Here is a 22,740-nt window from a genome sequence, read left to right as displayed (position 1 = left end):
GAAAATCCAGAAAATCACATAAAATATATAAATTGATTTTGCATTTCGTTGAGTGAAATAAGTATTTGATCCCCTACCAACCATTCAGAGTTCTGGCTCCCACAGACCAGTTAGACACTCCTAATCAACTCATTACCTGCATTAAAGACAGACCTTAAATTGACACCTGTATAAAAGACACCTGTCCACAGAATCAATCAATCAATCAGACTCCAACCTCTCCAAAATGGGCAAAACCAAAGAGCTGTCTAAGGATGTCAGGGACAAGATTGTAGAGCTGCACAAGGCTGGACTGGGCTACAAAACCATAAGCAAGAAGCTGGGTGAGAAGGAGACAACTGTTGGTGCAATAGTTCGAAAATGGAAGAAATACAAAATGACCATCAATCGACCTCGGTCTGGGGCCCCGCACAAAATCTCACCTCGTGGCGTATCAATGATCACGAGAAAGGTGAGAGATCAGCCTAGAACTACACAGGAGGAGCTTGTTAATGATCTTAAGGCAGCTGGGACTACAGTCACCAAGAAAACCATTGGTAACAGATTACACCATAATGGATTAAAATCCTGCAGTGCCTGCAAGGTCCCCCTACTCAAGAAGGCACATGTGCAGGCCCGTCTGAAGTTTGACAATGAACACCTGAATGATTCTGAGAGTGATTGGGAGAAGGTGCTGTGGTCAGATGAGACCAAAATCGAGCTCTTTGGCATTAACTCAACTCGCTGTGTTTGGAGGAAGAAAAATGCTGACTATGACCCGAAGAACACCATCCCCACTGTCACGCATGGAGGTGGAAACATTATGCTTTGGGGTATTTCTCTGCTAAGGGCACAGGACTACTTCACTGCATCAACGGAAGAATGGACGCGGCCATGTACCGTAAAATCCTGAGTGACAACCACCTTCCCTCTGCCAGGACACTGAAAATGGGTCGTGGATGGGTCTTCCAGCACGACAATGACCCAAAACATACAGCAAAGGCAACAAAGGAGTGGCTCAAGAAGAAGCACATTAAGGTCATGGAGTGGCCTAACCAGTCTCCGGACCATAATCCCATAGAAAACCTATGGAGGGAGCTGAAGCTCCGAGTTGCGAAGCGACAGCCTCAAAACTTTAATGATTTAGAGATGATCTGCAAAGACAGTGGTTCCCAAACTTTCTCTGCTGGGCCCCCCTTTGGTAGATAAGAAAATGTTTGTGCCCCCCCCCAGACAAAAAGAGAAAAAAAAAGATAAACAGGACATACATACACATATTTTGTTTTCAGACTCCATTGCAGTTTATTAATACAAACCTCAATCTTTTTTGAACAAATAAAAGTAAACTGCTATAAACTACAGGTTGCAATATAATTATAAGTATAACTGTTTTCAAGCACCTTAACAGGTTTCTCATCTCATCTCATTATCTCTAGCCGCTTTATCCTGTTCTACAGGGTCGCAGGCAAGCTGGAGCCTATCCCAGCTGACTACAGGCGAAAGGCGGGGTACACCCTGGACAAGTCGCCAGGTCATCACAGGGCTGACACATAGACACAGACAACCATTTACACTCACACCTATGGTCAATTTAGAGTCACCAGTTAACCTAACCTGCATGTCTTTGGACTGTGGGGGAAACCGGAGCACCCGGAGGAAACCCACGTGGACACGGGGAGAACATGCAAACTCTGCACAGAAAGGCCCTCGCCGGCCACAGGGCTCGAACCCGGACCTTCTTGTTGTGAGGCGACAGCGCTAACCACTACACCACCGTGCCGCCTGTAACAGGTTTCTTTTTTTAATATTCAATATTATCAATGCAGTTTTCAAACATTGCCTCTCTGCAAAAATGGGTTTTAAAACATGACCAACTCCCTGAGAAGAAAAAAACAAAAACCTAAAGATTTGTTGTGCAAAAATGACACCTTTAATCCTCGCATCTTTTCAGTGACTGGTGTGGGCCTGCTTCATGCCGCAGATCTTCTCAAATCTGGGTTGCAGTTTTGAGATTGCCACTCTGAGTTCATTTTCAATGTCCAGCTTTGATCTGTATTTTGTCTTGATTGAGGCCACAGCAGAAAAACCTCTCGCACATAGGTAGGATGTGGCAAAAGGAAGAAGTATGGCCAGGGCTCACTTACCTAGCAGTGGGTACTCTTTCTCCACTCCAATCCAAAATGCAGCCAGTATCTTTGACTGAAACTGCAGCCTCATTGTTGAATCAGAGGTGACATCAATGAACTGTTCCTCCTCTGATGTGCTGGAGTCGGCAGGTGGTGTTGCACTGAAGGGGTCACGGATCCAGTCATATTCTTTGGGATCCTGCATCAGGAAATATTTCTGGAAATGGTTCTGAAGGGCACAGATGTGTGCTTTCATGCATGGGATCACTGTGTTCTGCAGTTTGTTGTCTTCAATGAATGATTTCAGGTTCTCAAATGAGTCCACATTTCCAACCTTCACTCAGCCACATCTCAAGTTTTCTGGTGAATGATGTGATTTTATCTGCCAGATGTGAGAGGTGTGTATTTGTGCCCTGCAACTGCAAATTCACTTCATTGAGTTTCAGAAACATGTCACTGAGGTATGCAAGTTTCATGAGGAACTTGTTACAGTAAAATTTGTGGGCAAGATCATTGCCCTCTTCCTTCAAAAAGATGCAGATTTCATCTTGCAGTTCAAAGACCCTGGACAGCACCTTCCCACGTGACAGCCATCGGGACTCGCTGTGAAACAGAACAGCTGTGTGGTCGGAGCCCACTTCCTTGCACAGTGCTGAAAAAATCAGGGCTTAGACAGGTCGTGTTTTGATGTAGTTGACGGTGGCAATAACGTCGGTCATTACATCATTCAGCTCGGGACTCAGCTGTTTAGATGCCAGTGCTTCGTGGTGTATCATGCAGTGCATCCAATGCACATTGGGGGAGATGCGCTTGATGATCGCTTGCAGCCCTGCCCGTTTCCCAGCCATAGCCTACGCCCCGTCAGTGCAGATCCCCACACAGTCCTCCCATTTCAGGTTGGCCCCTTTCAAGTAAGAGTCAATGATTTTAAACGGTTCTTCTGCTGTGGCTCTGCCAGTAACTTTTTTGCAGAAAAGCAATTCCTCCCTCATGTCATCATCTATGAATCTGACGTAAGTAATTAATAAACAGTCTTGTTACTGTCAGTGGCTTCATCCATCTGAAGAGAAAAGCGGCTGTCATGCACTTTGTCGTTAAGCTGCTCCTCTATGTCCTTTGACACGTCATAAATGCACCTGCCGATGGTGTTGTTGGACAGAGGAATAGCCCTTAGTTTGCTGGCTGCAGTGTCATCAAGCATAGTGTGCGGCTTTTTACACTGTGCCACTCGGTAGGCAACTTTATATGAGGTGAGTTGAGCATTTGCCGGCATGGATGCAGCTTTAGTAAATAGGGACTGCTGAGCACGGCAGTTTACGAGTTTTTGTCTGAAAAACTCAACTGGCTTGTCTTTGTGCTCTGGATGTTTTGTCTCCAAGTGGCGTCTTAGCTTGTTCGGCTTCAAGCTGTCACAAGCTAGCACTTTAAGACCGACAACACACTGCGGTCTCTCCTCATTACCCACCGTTGTACAGGTGAAGCCAAAGACAAGATATGTGTCGTCATATTTTCTTGTCTTTGTCTTGGAATGAACTTGCTTTGGAAACACATTTAGCGATGCTTCATCCTCTGATTTGCGTTTACGTGGGAGCCCCGCGCCCCCCGCCAAAAACTTCTCCATGTTATGCTCGGAGTGTAATTTATTGATTGATTTATTAATTCATTCCATCCGCGCCCTGCGCCCCCCCACAGTGGCTCTGCGCCCCCCCTGCAATGGCTCTGCGCCCCCCACTTTGGGAACCACTGTGCAAAGAGGAGTGGACCAAAATTTCTCCTGACATGTGCGCAAACCTGGTCATCAACTACAAGAAACGTCTGACCGCTGTGCTTGCCAACAAGGGTTTTGCCACCAAATACTAAGTCTTGTTTGCTAGAGGCAGGGGCATCAGAAGCATTTTTAATGTGGGGGGGACACACTGGCGGGGGGTCCTCCGCCAGAAAATTTTTAATTAATTAGATGCCATTTCCTGCATTCTGGTGTATTTTTAACAGGTTGTTAAACACCTAATTTTACCTACAAAAGTCACTTAATTCAATGACTATTTTAGAGACTCAACAATAAGTCCTCATTCAACTAGTCCATATATTCATCAGCCTGTTTTTAAACCCACCGCTACGCCTAAGATAATGAGATGAATGTGACACAATTTATCACCAACAATGACTTTATGGGTGCATTTTACTTTTTATTTTGTGTTTTCTATTTAGTTTTAGATGTAACACAACATGCCACTGGGCCAAGCAATAGTGACACTCAACTGTATGTTTAAAAATAAGAATATTCATAATCTCACACAATGAACAGGCATGACATGGCATCATGCAAACTTCATAACACAAAATCACACTGTGTCAAGCAACGGTGACATAAAAAATAACTTCACACAATGAACAGGTGCAGTTTTGTCAACCTACATGCAATGGTGGTACTACAGTAGCATTTACAGATTAGTATAACAAATAGATTTATAGATATAACTCCTTCTTATATTGGTGCCACCACAATTTCTACCACTTCATAACTTTTATCCCCCTTTCCTTCACAATCCACCTGGAATAACATCCATCTCTCTCCATTACTTTCTACTATTCCTTCCCCATACACTGATTTCCCATCTTACTTTCCAGAAAACTGCCAAAGACCAGACAAAACAAGGAATCAATAAATATCATCAGAGCAGACTTGACCTCATTCTTGGCATTACAGTAAGGCAGGCCTACTGGGTTTGAATTAAATGATAGCTAACGTTAAGCTAGCTGATACATCTCCTAACATTGACTAGCCAGCTAACTGCACTAACATTTCCATTGGGACAAAAAAACCTGTCCTGTGGGGAAATTTTGACTGACTTTCCGCTTCTTTGTAAAGAATGTCCTTATGTCCACTGTGTCTGGGGAGGAGCAAATACTGCAAACAATTCATCATCAACCAAGAATACCCCATTAGGCTAAGCTTATTTCACTGTTTAGTTGAATATTAATTTAACGTGTCCTAGGGTTAATTTTGAGGGCAGATAACAAAAGAATAAGGTTTTAGCAAAAGCTAGACATTGTGAGGTTGCAATGGGGATGACGTCACCTCCTCCACTTTCCAGCAGCTGCACCAACATTTCTGTGCTCGCGCTGAGATTCACTTCACTCGCGCGCGGTGAGCTGTTGTAGGGAACGCCCGGAAAACCCAGAGTGGGTTTTCAGTGCTCTGTGTATTCTCTTATCGATCAAGTGGAATGGATTCTTTCACGAAGCAATAGAAACGGCGCTGGGTGAACTAATATTTTATGTTAAATGGGGGGGTCCAAACGAAGAATTATGAAATGTGAAGGGGACACGACCCCTTCACATTCAATGGTGCCTAGGGTTCAAATACTTATTTCACTCAAAGAAGTGCAAATCAGTTTATATCTTTTATATGAAGTTATTTTCTGGATTTTCTTTGATGTTTTGTCTCTCACAGTTAAAATAAACCTACCATTAAAATTATATAATGTTAATTTCTTTGTCAGTGGACAAACTTACAAAATCAGCAAGGGATCAAATAATTATTTCCTCCACTGTATATTTTAAACAAATAAATGAATATTTCATTATTTTTAATAATGGTTATTTTATCTGATGCTGAATTGCAGAACAATTCGTTTCCAATTTGGATTTAATCAATTAAATAAGTTTACATCAACTGATTTGATTTGAATGAGGAAAAAAAGCAATTTGAATTTTCAGCCAGGAGATGGCGCTGTTACTCACGATAAATAATAAACAACTTTTTGGGGGGTTTTAGTTTGACCCGGCACAGCCTGAGCTGTAAAGTGAGTAAATCACTCAAAAGTCCTGGATACAGTTGAGTTCAAAAGTTTTAACACACAGAAAAGAAAATTCAGTGAACCGCAATAAGACATTCAGTGTGCTAGATTTATTTATTAATTTATTTATTTATAATAAATATTTCCTGGGCGGCACGGTGGTGTAGTGGTTAGCGCTGTCGCCTCACAGCAAGAAGGTCCTGGGTTCGAGCCCCGGGGCTGGCAAGGGCCTTTCTGTGTGGAGTTTGCATGTTCTCCCCGTGTCCGCGTGGGTTTCCTCCGGGTGCTCCGGTTTCCCCCACAGTCCAAAGATATGCAGGTTAGGTTAACTGGTGACTCTAAATTGACCGTGAGTGTGAATGGTTGTCTGTGTCTATGTGTCAGCCCTGTGATGACCTGACGACTTGTCCAGGGTGTACCCCGCCTTTCACCCGTAGTCAGCTGGGATAGGCTCCAGCTTGCCTGCGACCCTGTAGAAGGATAAAGCGGCTAGAGATAATGAGATGAGATGAGAAATATTTCCTGCTGTGTTATTGTTCACTCATCATGTCCAGAGTTTGTGTTCACACTGTATGAAGGGTAAAGGCTGCTGTGTTTGTGTTTTACTGACTGAGTAATCTGCGATGGTGCGGTTTCTGTTTTATTTAATGAGCTGATGACTCATGTGAAATTCCATAGAGGTTCTATTCATTTATTTCTTCAGCACTGTCCTTCCTTATTGTCACCATAGAACCTTGTGTCAGTCTTAAGACTGCTGCTCAGCCTGAACAACCTGATTTTCATTCATTTTATCTCATCTCATTATCTCTAGCCGCTTTATCCTGTTCTACAGGATCGCAGGCAAGCTGGAGCCTATCCCAGCTGACTACGGGCGAAAGGCGGGGTACACCCTGAACAAGTCACCAGGTCATCACAGGGCTGACACATAGACACAGACAACCATTCACACTCACATTCACACCTACGCTCAATTTAGAGTCACCAGTTAACCTAACCTGCATGTCTTTGGACTGTGGGGGAAACCGGAGCACCCGGAGGAAACCCACGCGGACACGGGGAGAACATGCAGACTCAACACAGAAAGGCCCTCGCTGGCCACGGGGCTCAAACCCAGACCTTCTTGCTGTGAAGCGACAGCGCTAACCACTACACCACCGTGCCGCCCATTCATTTTATTATTATTATTATTATCATCCATCCATTTTCTGTAGCCGCTTATCCTGTCCTACAGGGTCGCAGGCAAGCTGGAGCCTATCCCAGCTGACTATGGGTGAGAAGCGGGGTACACCCTGGACAAGTCGCCAGGTCATTGCAGGGCTATTATTATTATTATTATTATTATCCCATTTCGACTGAAGTGGAAATAGGATCTTTGAAATTGCTTAGGTTTAGTGTACACATCGTAGTAGTAGTTAGACAAGGGTCATTTCTCACTCAGTTTTCAAGATATCTGGATGAAACTTGGTGTGCATATAGGTAGTAACCATCTGTGATCGCCATATCATGCATGATGTCACAAGATGTAATTTTATGACGTCATAACATTTTCAGGAATGGCTATGAATGGGGCCACCTGGTACTGTACCAGAACAAGCTAGACTTTCATGCCATCTTCCATGGCCCTTCTACCTTAATACTTTTATACATTCACTTGACCTCTGACCTTGACCCTTCCCCAGAATTAGGTCAGAGGTCACTTATGCGTTAAATCACTACTCCTTCCTCATTTTTTCATGAATTTTCACCAAATGGGGTATGGAGAACCTATTTGGGGGGGCTTCAAAATAATTCGCATCGGTTAAGCAATTTGACCTGTTTTCACTGAGTTATGTGACCTTGAACTTGTCAATTAGGTGACTCTATAGCAAAAAGTCAGAGTTTTGTCTATTTTTCATGGTCTTTGAGTGAGCCTTGCTCCTTTGCCATAGAAAAACATGTTTTAATGAATATTTATAGTTTTGACCTCGGTCAATATTAGGTCACATATTTTCAATGGCCTATATCTCAACAACGGAGCGAGATAAGGCCATAGTTACTATTGACCATGAATAGGAAGTCATATATGGGCTTTCATTTGGGAACATTAGTTTTGCCCTGGAGTGACCTTGACAGGTCAGATCAATGATCTGCATAATTTTCACTGGCCTGCACCAAGAAACTGGTGAAAGATATGAACTTAGTTAATGGAAGTATTACATCCTTTTCCCTTTGTAATCAGATTCCAGACATGTGGCCTCATTTCTCCCAGTTCTGTGACCTTGACCTTTGTCCCAAGGCCTCAGGTGTGGAAATGGGATACCATTGTGCCCTTGGGACAGTGCCTCTAGTTTATTTTTACCGTTGGTGCATTAGAGTTAGAAAGCAGATTATCAAACAATATATATATATTCAACAGATGGAAAAAAAACTGAGTTTATAAACATAAATTTATTGTTAATTCAGAGTCTCAAAAAAAGTGAAAATATAAATAATATATATAAAATAGATTTGTAATAAACAGATGATTGTCTCTCAGTTTTCCAGTCACAATACAAAATAGACAAAGTGATTTTATATATATATATATATATATATATATATATATATATATATATATATATATATATAAATAATTTGTGAATATTTAATAAAATAATCAGATCGATATTTTCAGATTAGAGACATATGGCTCCTTCATTCTACCGCTTCAGAGGAGTTTCTTCATTATAGCACATTACAGCTGAGCTTAAAAACGTATTTAAAATGTATTTAAAATTACCTCAAGCGAAAGCCGATTGCAATACAGAAATCAAAATCTCCGAATTTAGACAGATTCAGTCTGAATAGAGTTTATCTTTGGTGTTTATATGACCCAACTCATACTTGGTCAGTATGTGTAAATTCAGATGTAAACTTTTACACTTTAATTAATTACATTTAAATGTATTTTGAGGTTCTATAGTCTAAACTTCATCCATCGCATTTATCAGCCAGGGTTGAGGGGTAAACTGAAGCCAATCCCAGCTGACTTCAAGTGAGAGGCTGGGTTCACGCTGGGCAGGTCACCAGTCTATCGAAATGAACAACCATCACACTCACATTCACACCTCTGGGGGATTTAGAGGAGCCAGTTTACCAAATCTGCATATCTTTGGACTGTGGGAGGAAACTGGAGCACCTGGAGGAAACTCACACAGCCACGAGAAGAACATGTGAACTCCACACGGAAAGACCCCTGTCAACCACAAGGTTCAAACCCAGAATCTTCTTCCTGTGAGGCGACAGTGCTAACCACTGCGCCGCCTGCAAATAATATAGCTAGTTAGTTAATTAAATCTGGTCTCAGGAGGTGTCAGTGTACTTTTCCTGGTAATGTATCAGATTCTGTTACACAAAATCTGACCCGATAAATTTCCAGGAATTGTATTAGGTCTTGTCCAGTTCATTCAGTGAGTAGTGGTGTCTCAGTGGGTTACTGTTCAGAAGGTTGCAGGTTCAATGCACCACAAAGCTGCCACTGTTAAAAACTTGAACAAGGCCTTTAACCCTCTGTGCTCCAGGGGGTGCTGTAGCGTAGCTGACCCTGCACTCTGACCCCAAATTCCTAGCAAGCTGAGATGTGTGTAGAGAGTTTCAGTGTAATGTACAGTATATGTGGCAAAGTCTTTGTCATTGTCTTCTTCCATCTACTAATTTTTTCAAAGGCTGGTTGTATTCCTCCTGCACTTCCTGGGGGTCACGGTTTCTACATTTTTGCCAGCATATAGCAGCTGCGATGACGACAGTTATGGCGATGATGACAGCGATAGTAACCACAACCACAAGAGTATGTCGGTTAGCTGTTGGAGAATAATCCACATTTAATGTCATGAATTCATTAAAATTGAAATTATCACTCATTTACAGATATTTATGTTCTCATACTTTATCATTCTTAGTGAAAGGAGATGGAGAAGAGCATCACCTGAACTAATTTGCACTGAGGTGAGCACCACCTGTTTGGACTGTGCAGTTACTCTCACACATGTATAGATTCCGGCATCCTCGTTCTCCAGGTTGTGGATTGTGATGGTCCCGTCATGTGCAAGCTGTAATGTTTTTCCTCTCCACTGCTCTGTGGTGTAATGGAGCTGGGACATTTGGCTGTAATTCAGATTGATAGAAAACTCACCGAATGTCAGGGTGATGATGCTCTTTCCATTGTTTTCCTCATCAACAGTACAGTGAATAGTGGCGTCCTTTCCTGGACAGATGACAACGTTCTCTGCAGAATCAGAACATGATTGTTTTAGCACATGTTTTTGGTTCACATTTTTTCATTTAATTAAAAAAATGTTTATAGTTACTGCTATAATCATGTTACAGCTCTTTTGTTTGTTTCAGTTTTTTCTTGGTGATGGAGAACAAAGAAAGAAGGGAATGAATAAGTCATGTAGAAGGAGGAAGAAAAGGAAAAAAATGGAAGGAAGGAATAAAAAGTGTGAGAGGATGTGTTTGGTGAGGTGTTATGAATATTTTATTTTATAAACTTTCTTACATATTTATTTATTATATCAATGTTGGGTGAGGTGTTTGAGATGTTGGGAAGTGTCGGATGGGATGTTTGGTGAGGTGCTGTATGAGATATTTGACGTGTTGGACAGGTGACAGGTGTTGTATGAGATGTTAGGGGAAGTGTTGGGTGAGATGTTGTTTGAGGTGTTGTATGAGATGTTTGGTGAGATATTTAAGATGTTAGGGGAGGTGTTGGGTGAGATGTTTGACGTGTGAGGTGTTTGATGAGATTTTAGGGGAAGCATTGGGTGAGGTGTTGTATGAGGTGTTTGGTGAGATGTATGAGGTGTTTGAAGAGATGTTGTATGAGATGTTTGATGAGATGTTTGAGATGTTAGGGAAGTCTTGGATGAGATGTTTGGTGAAGTGTTGGGTGAGATGTTTGACATGTTGTGTGAAGTGCTTGGTGAGATGTTAGTGGAAGCGTTGTATGAGATGTTGTATGAGACGTTTGAGATGTTAGGAGAAGCGTTAGATGAGAGGTTTGGTGAGGTGTTGGGTGAGATGTTGTATGAGATGTTTGAGATGTTGGGGGAAGTGTTGGATGAGATGTTGGGTGAGGCATTAGGTAGATGTTTGACATGTTATATGAGGTGTTTTGAGGTTTTGGATGAGATATTAGGGAAGTGTTGAGTGAGATATTTGGTGTCTGTGAAGATTCTCAATCATCCAGGTCATGGTAAACTGTGGGTGGTAGAAATGGGCAACTGGACTTGCTTGAAGATTCTTGAAAACGTTTCACCTCTCGTCCAAAAGGCTTCCTTAGTTCTGTCTGACTAATAGGGAGTATCAGATATTTATCCTCTCCTGGATCAGAATCAGAATTCTGATGACCAGCTCATCTAAGGTGTCATTGAGGCATCATGTTGGTGTGGGTCACTGGAGGCTGGGTGTGAACGGCGAGTCATTAGGGTGGTCAAAGGATTGCCCGTTAGGGTGATCAATGGCAATCTGACTCTCTCTGTCCTCCTGTGAGTCACCGAAAACAGCTGGGTCCTGGCGTACACCCAGCCATCTGGGAAGTGTGTCCAAGACCGCCTTGTAGATGGTTGACAAATGATGTCTTAGACCCCCACCTCTGTTCAGCGATGGCCGTTCCAGGTTGACAAAAATGGCTTCTTTAACTCCTCGCTCATACCAACGATCCTCTCTGGCTAAAATGTGTACGTTACAATCCTGAAATGAGTGTCCTTTGTTGTTAAGATGAATGTAGACAGCCAAGTCCTGGCCTGAGGAGCTGGCTCTCCTGTGTTGGGCCAAGCGCCTATATAGTGGTTGTTTTGTCTCTCCAATATACGAATCCATGCAATCCTCACTGCACTGAATTGCATACACTACGTTGTCCTGTTTGTGTCTGGGTATTCTGTCCTTAGGGTGGACCAGTTTCTGCTTCAGGGTGTTACTGGGTCTGAAATGTACCAGAATGTTGTGTTTGTAGAATATCCTCCTGAGTTTCTCAGATAGACCAGAAATGTAGGGAATGACAATGTTCTTGCGTTTGTTCTGTTATCATCCTTGTCAGTTATGTTCCTTTTTATGCTCTTTCGAGATATTTGGTGAGATGTTAGGCGAGATGTTGTATGAAGTGTTTGAGGTGTTGTATGAGATGTTTGATGAGATGTTGGATAAGATGTAGGAGATGTTTGGTGAGATGTTGTATCAGGTGTTTGGTGAGATATTGGATAAGATATATATGTTTGAGGTGTTTGGTGAAATGTTGTATGAGATGTTTGACAGAGTATTCACCTTTTCTCAGGCTTGCGGTGTAACTCTGTGTCTCATCCCCGAGGCTGATAGAGCAGCCGTATGTGATGTTTTCTTTGACAGCCTGAGGGAGAACACTACTCACTGAGAACAGATGCTTGTTATGTTGATTCGACTCGTTATGTTGATTCGAATGAAACTTATCTTCTGGTTTGCCATCCCTGTACCAGGAGACTTTGGGTTTTGGGTAAACATTTTCTGTGCTGCAGGAAATTCCATCACTTGTTGTTTTTATATCCACCGATTTAACTGGCACTGAAAAAAGATAAACAAGGATCTGGAAGGTGTTTGTGATCTTATTTGACTAATTTTATCAGGATATCTGACACACAGCAAACCCTGAGACTGCACTGATAAACGACAGAATGGATAAAGAAATGGTGAAGGAAGGAAGGAAAGAAAGAAAAAGGAAGGAAGGAAAGGTAAAGAAATCAAGGAATGAAAACATAAAAAAGGAAAAAGAAAAGGAAGGAAAGAAAGAAAACAAGTAGAAATAAAGAAATATGATAATTAACTGATAGAAAAGTAGTAAAGAAAGGATGAAGGATAAATGATGGGTGTACGAATGAATGGATAGCTGGAAAAGGGGAGAAAGAAGGATAAACGAATAGGAAATGATGTTTGTAGATGACTGTTTAGCTGCTGTAGGATATCACATGAAATAACTATAAATGGATAAACATGGGGCGGCACGGTGGTGTAGTGGTTAGCGCTGTCGCCTCACAGCAAGAAGGTCCTGGGTTCGAGCCCCGGGGCCGGCGAGGGCCTTTCTGTGTGGAGTTTGCATGTTCTCCCCGTGTCCGCGTGGGTTTCCTCCGGGTGCTCCGGTTTCCCCCACAGTCCAAAGACATGCAGGTTAGGTTAACTGGTGGCTCTAAATTGACCGTAGGTGTGAATGTGAGTGTGAATGGTTGTCTGTGTCTATGTGTCAGCCCTGTGATGACCTGGCGACTTGTCCAGGGTGTACCCCGCCTTTCGCCCGTAGTCAGCTGGGATAGGCTCCAGCTTGCCTGCGACCCTGTAGAAGGATAAAGCAGCTAGAGATAATGAGATGAGATGAGATGGATAAACATGGTATTTTTTAGTAATTAAGGTTGTAATTGTTGGCAAAGTGCTTTGGTAAAAGAGGAATAAAACACCTCGGGGTGTGCTGTTCTAGGAAATACTCTTAGCCCATTGTTGATTATTTTACTATAACAGCAGCACACACACATGACTTTATTCCACGTCTCTCACCTTTGACTTTTAGAAAGACAAACTGTTCCTTGTTCTCAGTGCTTGTTGCGGTGTAACACTTGTATCTGCCTTCATCTTCAATCCATCTCGTCCGCAGCAGCAGTGAGACATTTCCCTGAGAGATCTGATCTATGAACAGAGATGTACGTCCTTTAAAGTCCTTATCCTGGTATTCCAGATGATCTGCTCGATCATAGAAGGTATGGACGGAGTTCTCTTTGCCCTCTTTGTACCAGTGGATGATGTCACGATAAGGTGATGTACAGGGCAGCATGCAGTCGCTGGAATTGACACAGGTCACCGTGACATCTGTGTGAATTAGAGACAAATTAATCAACAGTGTAATAAGGAGTCTTAATCTACACAAAGGATGTGACTAACAACCAGGCTTGTAGTACTCAAGTCCAGGACTCGGGCTCGAGTCTGACTCGTGCCCTAATTTGAAGTCCTTGTGATTCGGCTTGGACTTGAGCACTGATTACTCTTACTTGGACTCGGACATTAACTGCATTCAGACTCGTAATTTGGAGACGAGGACTCTGATTTTTTCTTTATTTTTTGTAACGTGCCATAATAATTTGCCATAAGATATTTATATCTACGGTGCATTAATTTTTGTACTAATTTTCGTGCAAGAGTGTCGCACCTTTATATAAAAACTGTGAAAACACACTTACTTTGCGAAGTATTGAGTTGGGTTGCTGACACATTACTGAGCCTTATTTCCTTGTTTGGGTTCCTGATCCTTGATCTCCTGTTTCTCGTTTTTGATCCTGCCGAGTCTACAATTGCCTGTTTCACTGTTTATGATTTTGCCTGCCGTTCTGGATTGTTTACCTGTCTTCACTTGTATTAATAAACACGCTTTCTGCACTTGCATGTGTCTCCCAACCATCTCTGACAGAATACTTCACACTCCCCGATAAAGAGAAGCACATTCACCTGTTCATACATCATGTTCAGGAACAAACTAATGTTAATGACTCTAAAACAGCCACTGTCAAATGGTACAGTTGGAGTCTTGGACTCGACTCGGATCAGTAGTGGACTCGACTTGAAATTTTCTTTAGTGACTTGGACTTGACTTGGACTTAAACACTGGGGACTTGAGACTGGACTCGGACTCGAGGTTTAGTGAGTCGACGACAACACTGCTAACAACAGGATTCCTATGCAGTATAGAAAATTATGGAATTTGATTTTAGTAATTTCCAGGTCTGGATAAGTATGGAAAAACATTTCTGTTTCCAGACTATTGCCCCTACTTTCTTTTCTAAAATATAATATTAAGCCAAAATGTTCAAGCCAGTGTGAGTCAGATGTCTTTGAATTTAAGCGAGGCAAGACGTGTGCGATATCTCTGAAGTGATTTCTGTGGCATCTACCAACAGTGAACTATCTGATGTTAGCATGTTGGGCTCTGACGTACCACTGCAGAACTTTAAAAAAAAATTGTGCAAACACACCCTGCAACACTACAAATGTAAAAATGGTTAATTGTAGTGGCAAGTTTTGCCGGTGTTGTGGGGCCGCCCCCAGGAGTGAATGATGGCAAGTGTGTGCGTGCGCGTGTGTGTGTGTGTATTTGTGCATCTGCAGGACACTGCATTTGTGTCTCTGTGCGTTTGTGAATTTCTGTGTGTACGGTATGTGTGAGAACAGATGTGTGTGAGAACATAGTTGCCCTTACTTATTTGTGTGTAGCTCACTCACACAAGATCTCTTTGCCTGTCTTACTGCCACATCACTCAACCAGTATTTGCAACAGGATGCAACCAGTTTTCTCTGTGTTTCCTTTGCTTAGTGTGTGTGTGTGTGTGGGGGGGGGGGGGGGGGTTGCATGCATTTGAGTGATGGTGAGTTTGTGCTTATGACAGGAGAGACATAAAAAGATGAAGGGAAAGAGTGTTCTAAACCTTTTGTGACCAATGACTTTACATTTTACTCTCAGTTCTGTTAGGTTTTCAAAATGCATTCTTTAAAAAAAAAAAAAGGTTTTCGTGTTTGTGTTTTAAAACAGCGTGTATCTGTTCGTCTTTGTCGCGTCCATCAGTCTTAAGGCGCACATACTCCTGTGAGTTTCTGCTCGACATCCGCAGAACTATATTCACAGATATAAATTCAGCGGACGCGGAAGTGCTATGCGACTATGGTTTGCTCCGGAGGCCTGCTCAACCACCGACCCCCACTCCTGCATCCAGCCCACAGTGGAGGCGCCACAGGCAGAACATGCGGAAGCAGAAGAGGGGCAAGCGCGGAGGTATCCAGGCTAGGCTAGCCCTCACCGGGCAGCTATCACTTTGGCCAACTTACGCTCGCTGGACAACAAGCTGGATTATGTCCGCCTGCTCCGCTCATCTTCTAAGTCTGTGAGTGAGTGTTGTGTCCTTGTGTTTGTGGAAACATGGCTTAATGACAGCGTCCCGGACTGTGCCATTCAGCTAGCCCGGCTAACATGCTACCGACATGTTAGCTAGTCGGGGGGGGGGGGGGGGGGGGACTCGCGGCGGAGGACTCTGTGTTTACATCAGTGACGCCTGGTGCCGCGATGCTACTGTGGTCTGCAAACACTGCTCACAACTGGTGGAGTTTATAATTGTTAAGTGCCGACCATTCTACCTGCTGAGGGAATTTACAGCCATATTGCTGGTAGCAATATACATCCCTCCCGGCTCCAATAACAACAGGAGTGAAGCACTGAATGAACTCTATCAGCACATCAGTGAGCAGCAGACAACCCACCCAGATGCTTTCCTCATCCTGGCTGGGGATTTCAACCATGCAAACCCCAAGAGCGTGTTTCCAAAACTCTATGGACATATCAACTTTCCCACATGTGGAAACAATACTCTGGACAATGTTTACACCATGCATAAAGATGCCTACAAAGCCCTCCCCCACCTTGGGGCCTCAGATCACTCCACTGTTATGCTAATGCCAGCATACAGACCGCTGCTTAAAGTCACCAAACCAGCTACAAAGCAGATACGTGTGTGGCCAGAGGGGTCCTCAGAGGCACTCCAGGACTGTTTTTCCACCACTGACTGGAGCATGTTCAGACAGGCAGCCACCTCCAACAACACCACAGATCTCCAGGAGTACATGGAGACCGTCACTGCCTACATGAGGAAGTGCATGGATGACGTTACAGTCACCAGAACCATCTCCATTCGGGCCAATCAGAAGCCATGGCTGACAGGGGAAGTCCACAGGCTCCTGAGGGCTTGGAACGCTGCCTTCAGAGCTGGGGACGAGGTGGGCCTGAGGACAGCTAGGGCCAACCTGTCACAAAGCATCAGGGTGGCCAAGAGACAGTATTCTAGGAACATTGCTGACTACTTCAATGACAGCAGAGACACCAGGAACCTGTGGCAGGGGATTCAGACCATCACAGACTACAAGCTGTCGCTGCAGACCTGTGACAACTCCACCTCTTTACTGAATCAGTTGAATGATTTCTTCGCTCACTTTGAGGCAGACAACAGCTCCACGGCACAGAAGACCTCACCACCTCCCAGTGACCAGGTGTTGACACTGTCCCCAGACAGCGTGAGGAGAACTCTCAGGATGATAAATGCACGGAAAGCCCTGGGTCCTGATAACATTCCTGGTCGTGTCCTGAGAAACTGTGCCGAGGAGCTCACAGATGTCTTTACAGACATCTTCAACATCTCGTTGAGCCAGGCTGTTGTCCCCATGTGCCTCAAAGCCACCACCATCATCCCGGTCCTGAAGAAGCCGTCTCCCTTCTGCTTCAATGACTACCACCCTGTTGCACTCACTCCCATCCTCATGAAGTGCTTCGAGCGGCTAGTTATGCGGCATATCAAGTCTGCCCTCCCCCCTGCCCTGTACACTTTCCAGTTTGCATATCAGTCCAACCATTTGACCGATGACACCATCTCCACTGCCCTCCACTTAGCCCTCACCCACCTGGAGACAAAAGACTCGTATGTCAGAATGCTGTTCATAGAGTTCAGCTGAGCATTCAACACAATCATTCCTCAGCAGCTCATTCATAAACTGGACCAGCTGGGACTCAACACCTCCCTGTGCAACTGGCTGCTGGACTTCCTGATGGGGAGACCACAGGCTGTACGGGTCGGCAGCAACTCCTCCAGCACCATCACATTGAACATGGGGGCCCCCCAAGGATGTGTGCTGAGCCCCCTCCTCTTCACTCTGCTGACCCATGACTGCACACCAACATCCAGCTCCAACCTCTTCATTAAGTTTGCGGACGACACGACTGTGGTGGGTCTCATCAACAATGGTGATGAGTCAATCTACAGGAGTGAGGTGAGCCGCCTGGCCATGTGGTGCAAGGACAACAATCTCCGCCTGAACATGGAGAAGATGAAGGAGATTGTTGTGGACTTCAGGAGAGCGCACGCCCAGCATGCTCCACTAACTATTGACAGTGCTGCAGTGGAGAGGGCGAGCAGCACCAAGTTTCTGGGTGTGCACATCTCTGAAGACCTGTCCTGGAGCAACAACACCACATCACTGGCCAAAAAAGCCCAACAGCGTCTGTACTTCCTCCACAAACTGAGGAGAGCAAGAGCCCCAGCCCCCCATCATGCACACATTCTACAGAGGCACCATCGAGAACATCCTGACCAGCTGCATCACCATGTGGTACGGCGCCTGCACCGTGTCCTGCTGCAAGACTCTACAGCGCATCGTGAGAGCAGCTGAGAGGATCATTGGTATCTCTCTCCCTTCTCTTATGGATATCTATAACTCCCGCCTCACCTGCAAAGCCATCAGGATTGCAGGTGACCCCACCCACCCATCTCACAGCCTCTTCAGTCTGCTGCCGTCGGGGAGGAGACTGCGGAGTCTCCGGGCCAAAACCAGCAGGCTCAAGGACAGTTTCTTTCACCAGGCAGTCAGGAGGCTCAACTCCCTCCCTGTTCTGCTCCTCCTCCCCCCTCTGCCCCCTGCCACAGATTCTGCCCGCACACTCCCCTGCCCCCCCTTCAGCATCTGACATGTCACCCTCACAGTTCCCCTCCCCCAACACACACACAATGTTCATTCGCACACTGAACTCAGGGACTGCACATTTCACTTTACCTCGCTCATTTGCACTATTCTGGACTACCTCACTTTAACAGCTATTAGTTTATTGTTTATACTGCTTATTTCATGTTTACCTGCTGTACCTCAAGTGCCCTTGACTGTTTATTTGCTCCAATTTATATATGAGTGTTTAGTCTATGTCTAGTTCTTATCTAGAGTGTTTATACTGTTTATATTGTTTATTTCATTTATTCTATTTTTATTTATTGCATTGCCTGTTTGCACTGTGGGTCAGAGAGGACTGAAATTTCATCTGTGCTGTATGTTGAGCATGACAATAAAGTTGACTTGACTTTTAATGTATGATTGTTGATTAGTACTTGACTATTTACAGTTCTTTGTTGAACAGTGTGTTAAACACTGTTTACAGTAAACAGTTGTAGGTGCATTTGGTAATTATTAAGTGATCAATCTCATTAAATCAGTCTCATTAAATCGTTTTCATTGAATCAGTCTCATATCATTAAATCACTCATGGAATCAGTCTCATTAATTAATACCATTAATTTGTGCTTAATAATAAATTACCAAACAGCTAAATTATGGTATATTCCAAATTATTATGATCACTTATCATATTACATAAATCATATGCACCTATGAATTCTTGGAGATTGGGTAACTTCATAAATATCGGAACACAAATAAACACACAGTTTCAATAATAATGGAATTTATTATACAAAGATAAAAATGGATAATAGCAGATGGAATAATTATATACAAATATGATATGGTGTGTGTGCGCGAGAGGCCTTCACAAAAGAATTAGCTTTGGTTGCTAAGACAAAAGAATTTGCTTTATGTGGCTAGCTAAGGAGGGTGTGTTACCACGTGGGGTTTGAGCACAAAGGATTTAGCTCTGGTTGCTAGCTAAAGGTGTGTTTGTGTGTGTGGCCACGTGGTGGAGGCCTAGATTAGCCTTGTGTTGCTAGCTAAGACAAAGGGGTGTTATCTAAGTAGAACAAAAGATTAGCTCTGTTGCTAACTAAGGTGTGTTTGTGAGTGTGGCCACGTGGGGGAGTTGACCACGTGTTACTAATGTGTGCTTGTGTGTGTGAAAGGCCCTATGGTCTGAGCAGAAGGCTAGTGTGGGATGCTAGCTAGGTATGTTCGTGTGTGTCCCCACATGGTGTAGGCCTTGTGGCTTAAGCAAAAGGTTAGCCTAGCTTGCTAACGAGACAAAGGAATTAGCCATGTGGCTAGCTAAGGCCCAAGGGCCCTACCTCGTGGAGTTAAAACAAAAGGTGTGTATGTGAGTGTGGGGGAAGGACTGCCACGTGTTCCCTTGAGACAATACCCTTAGCCCTGGAGGCTAATGGGACAAAAGGATTAGTCGTAGGCTAATTTCACTAGCTTATAACAATACTGAATCCACTGAAATCTTGATGCGGTCAAGATGCATAATAAGAGAATTGAGCATGTTAGTAAGGAATAGAGAGAAGCATGCACAGCCTATCTACTAAAACAATTGAGAGATTAAAACAAAACAGATCAATTCAATTCGACACGCTGCGTTTCTACAGTGTAACAAATAAACCTGAGTTTAAATTCACACTACTTCAATAAAAGCTAATTCCTAAGACTAGGTTTTGCCCAAATGCCAAGTCTTACTCAGTATCTTGCCTCTAGCAAGATTATGAAGAGATGTTCCGAGACTTTTGGAGTTTCGCCGTTGTGGAGCACATGAGTCGCTTCCGTGAGGCGCAGAGAATTTCTTGGTCCGACGCGTGGTCGCTCGTGATGAAAAGAAAAGTCTCTGATTAAATACTGTGCACAGCTTTTGAGTTAAAAAGGATCCAGTCGCTTCTTAACTTTAAAATAACTGCCTGGGCTGCAGTATTACGTACTTATAAGGAACAAATGAAAAACCGGTTGTAACTCAAGTTGAGTTTAAAATCGCGCGATCTTAGAGTCTACCATGGCCAAAGGTAAACAAAGAAATCGCGTTAACTCGTGGATCTTGCAAGAAAGAAAAAGACGTCTTATTTCGGGTGCTTGGCGGAGCAAGCGATCCTCCTTGTGTCCGTGTTGAAATCACGGTGCCAAAAGAGGAGGAGCTAGGAGTTTCCGGGTTTCTTATGCTTTCATGGAGGATGTGACGTTGGTGATCCCGCCCCGGCGTGACGCAGGTCAACGCGGAAGTGGGCTGATGGGAAATGTAGTTTCTTAAAGAGACGGGCTGTATTGTACCTACACAGTTTTACTCCATCTAATATTTAATGAAGCAGAGTCAGTGTGTCAGGATGCAGGCACTTACGGATGTATGTGCAGGGGAAAGCGGGGAACACAGACTGGCAAACAAATCCAAAAAACACTAGACGAAATTGAAGTCGAGGGGCAGGCAGGGGTTGGTCGATTGGCAGACAGGGTAATAAGGGCTAGACTAAAAAGTAACGAGAACGAGACAATAACGAGGGTCGAGAACACGATAAGCCAGGCAGAATAACAAGCACTGGACAGCCATGATGTTAAAAAGAGCAACGACCTCACTGCAGTCCATAGCGAGGAGCACAGGCATCATCTACGGTGGACCAAGGCCTGAAGGAAACAGACACCCAAAACTGGGTCTGGAGCTATGACACAAATGGTGGACAAAACACGCAAACAAAAAAAACAAACATAAAACTATGCAAACACAAAGAAAAACAAAAGGAAAAAAAGAAAAATGAAAAGCTCCAGTCAGAAGCGGCAGCCAAAAAGCATGGCGTACTCTCAACCAGAAACGGAAAACGACTGATAGAAGAGATCAGTTTAGCTTTTTAAATGTACTTGGCAGAAACAGAATACCAGTGCCTTTTTTAGTACTGCAGTTTGAATAAAATGCTGTGCATTGAACTCATCTGGGTTTGGTTTGAAGTGATGTGTATGAGCTACAGTACTTTGCCACAGGAAGCCACTAGAAATTTTGGGCCCGATGAAAGAATATAATAATATCAGCAATTACTTGCTCGATTCTAGCAATTATTTGGCAACATATTAGCTTACATATTCGCAATATAACATACATATTAACAGTTGGATTTTAAAATCATTTATTTAAATAATAAACATCTAGTTATTTGTACTGTGGTGTCAAATGTGGTCTGAAAAATGTGCCATGAAGTCTGGAAGTTTGAGTCTGGTCAAAGTGTAGGCAATTTCTGCATTCCAGCATGTATAACGCAGAAATTCAAGCTATGCAGCAAAGTCACATACCACAGTAAGGCCTTGGCAATTACACTTTAAAACATTTAAAATCACAGCTATGTTTGTTGTCAGCTTTGTTGGTGTTTACGTTCATACTGAGCTTTTCACAGTATTTCTGAATAAACCAGACTTTTTTTTTTTACTGAATCTGAGCCTCTGTTTAATCATCTGTTCACTGAGCTCAAAGGTCTTTTTTTTAAACTCTGGTATAAACTTGTTAGCAAAACTGTTTCTTTAAATAAACATTTTAAATTAATTTTCTTTTAAAAAATTCTAACATCGAAATAATTCATATGTAATCTTGCAATTTTAATCCAAATTCAACCAGATGTTCTGTTCAGCTGTTGACATTCAGTTATTCTCCAGCACAGATGTCATTTTTTTCTCTCATCACAGCTGTTTATCAACATAATTACAATGTCCAAGTCTGTGTTTCCTTTAGTTTAGATTTATTACTAATCTCAGTTTATGAGCTTTGAAACTGCTGCTCAGACCCTGACACAGAAACAGCTGGTTACTTTTTGAACAGCTGTTCAGTCCACCATAATAAAGTATAATAAACTAAGTTTCTTCTTACCTTGTCCGGTGGTCAGTGGTATTAACCAAAACAACACGAAAGTCCAAATGTCCTGCTTCATCATGTGTTCTGTGGTACTGGTTCCTCTGAAAGTCTGAGGTTACTTTCTTTTTCTGTCAGATAAAAGAATGATTCCTTGTTTAACAGGTTTGACACAGCATTCCACTCTGAGACGGAGACAAAGTTCAGGTATGTGTACTGATTAACCAGGCATGTATTGATTATCTTCTTGTGACTCTCTCCCAAGTTCTTGAATCAACTTTGACAATCCTCTCAAGGCTGTGGTCACCACGGTTTCTTGTGCACCTTTTCCAGCCAGCCTTTACAGCAATGACCTTCTGTGGCTTAGCCTACTCTATTCAAACCTGGGGCTGACACGGTGGTGTAGTGGTTAGCACTGTTGCCTCACAGCAAGAAGGTTCTGGGTTTGAGCCCAGTGGCCAACGGGGGC

General features: G+C 43.3%; 1 protein-coding gene across 1 annotated transcript; it reads right to left on the bottom strand.

Annotated features, from left to right (window-relative positions):
- Positions 1–8,531: 8,531 nt before the first annotated feature.
- On the bottom strand, positions 8,532–22,370 carry hhla2b.2 (HERV-H LTR-associating 2b, tandem duplicate 2). Its single transcript, XM_060899713.1, has 5 exons — positions 22,290–22,370; positions 13,439–13,747; positions 12,185–12,457; positions 9,849–10,148; positions 8,532–9,723 (listed from the first exon to the last, which is right to left on the bottom strand). The coding sequence occupies exons 1-5, from the start codon at positions 22,351–22,353 to the stop codon at positions 9,554–9,556; spliced, it is 1,116 nt and encodes a 371-aa protein (XP_060755696.1). The 5' UTR covers positions 22,354–22,370; the 3' UTR covers positions 8,532–9,553.
- Positions 22,371–22,740: the final 370 nt, after the last annotated feature.

The sequence above is a fragment of the Neoarius graeffei genome, chromosome 19, assembly GCF_027579695.1.
Source record: "Neoarius graeffei isolate fNeoGra1 chromosome 19, fNeoGra1.pri, whole genome shotgun sequence".
NCBI classification, from domain to species: domain Eukaryota; kingdom Metazoa; phylum Chordata; class Actinopteri; order Siluriformes; family Ariidae; genus Neoarius; species Neoarius graeffei.
Note: the sequence above shows the minus strand (reverse complement) of the source record. Positions and strands in the feature narration are given on the sequence as shown.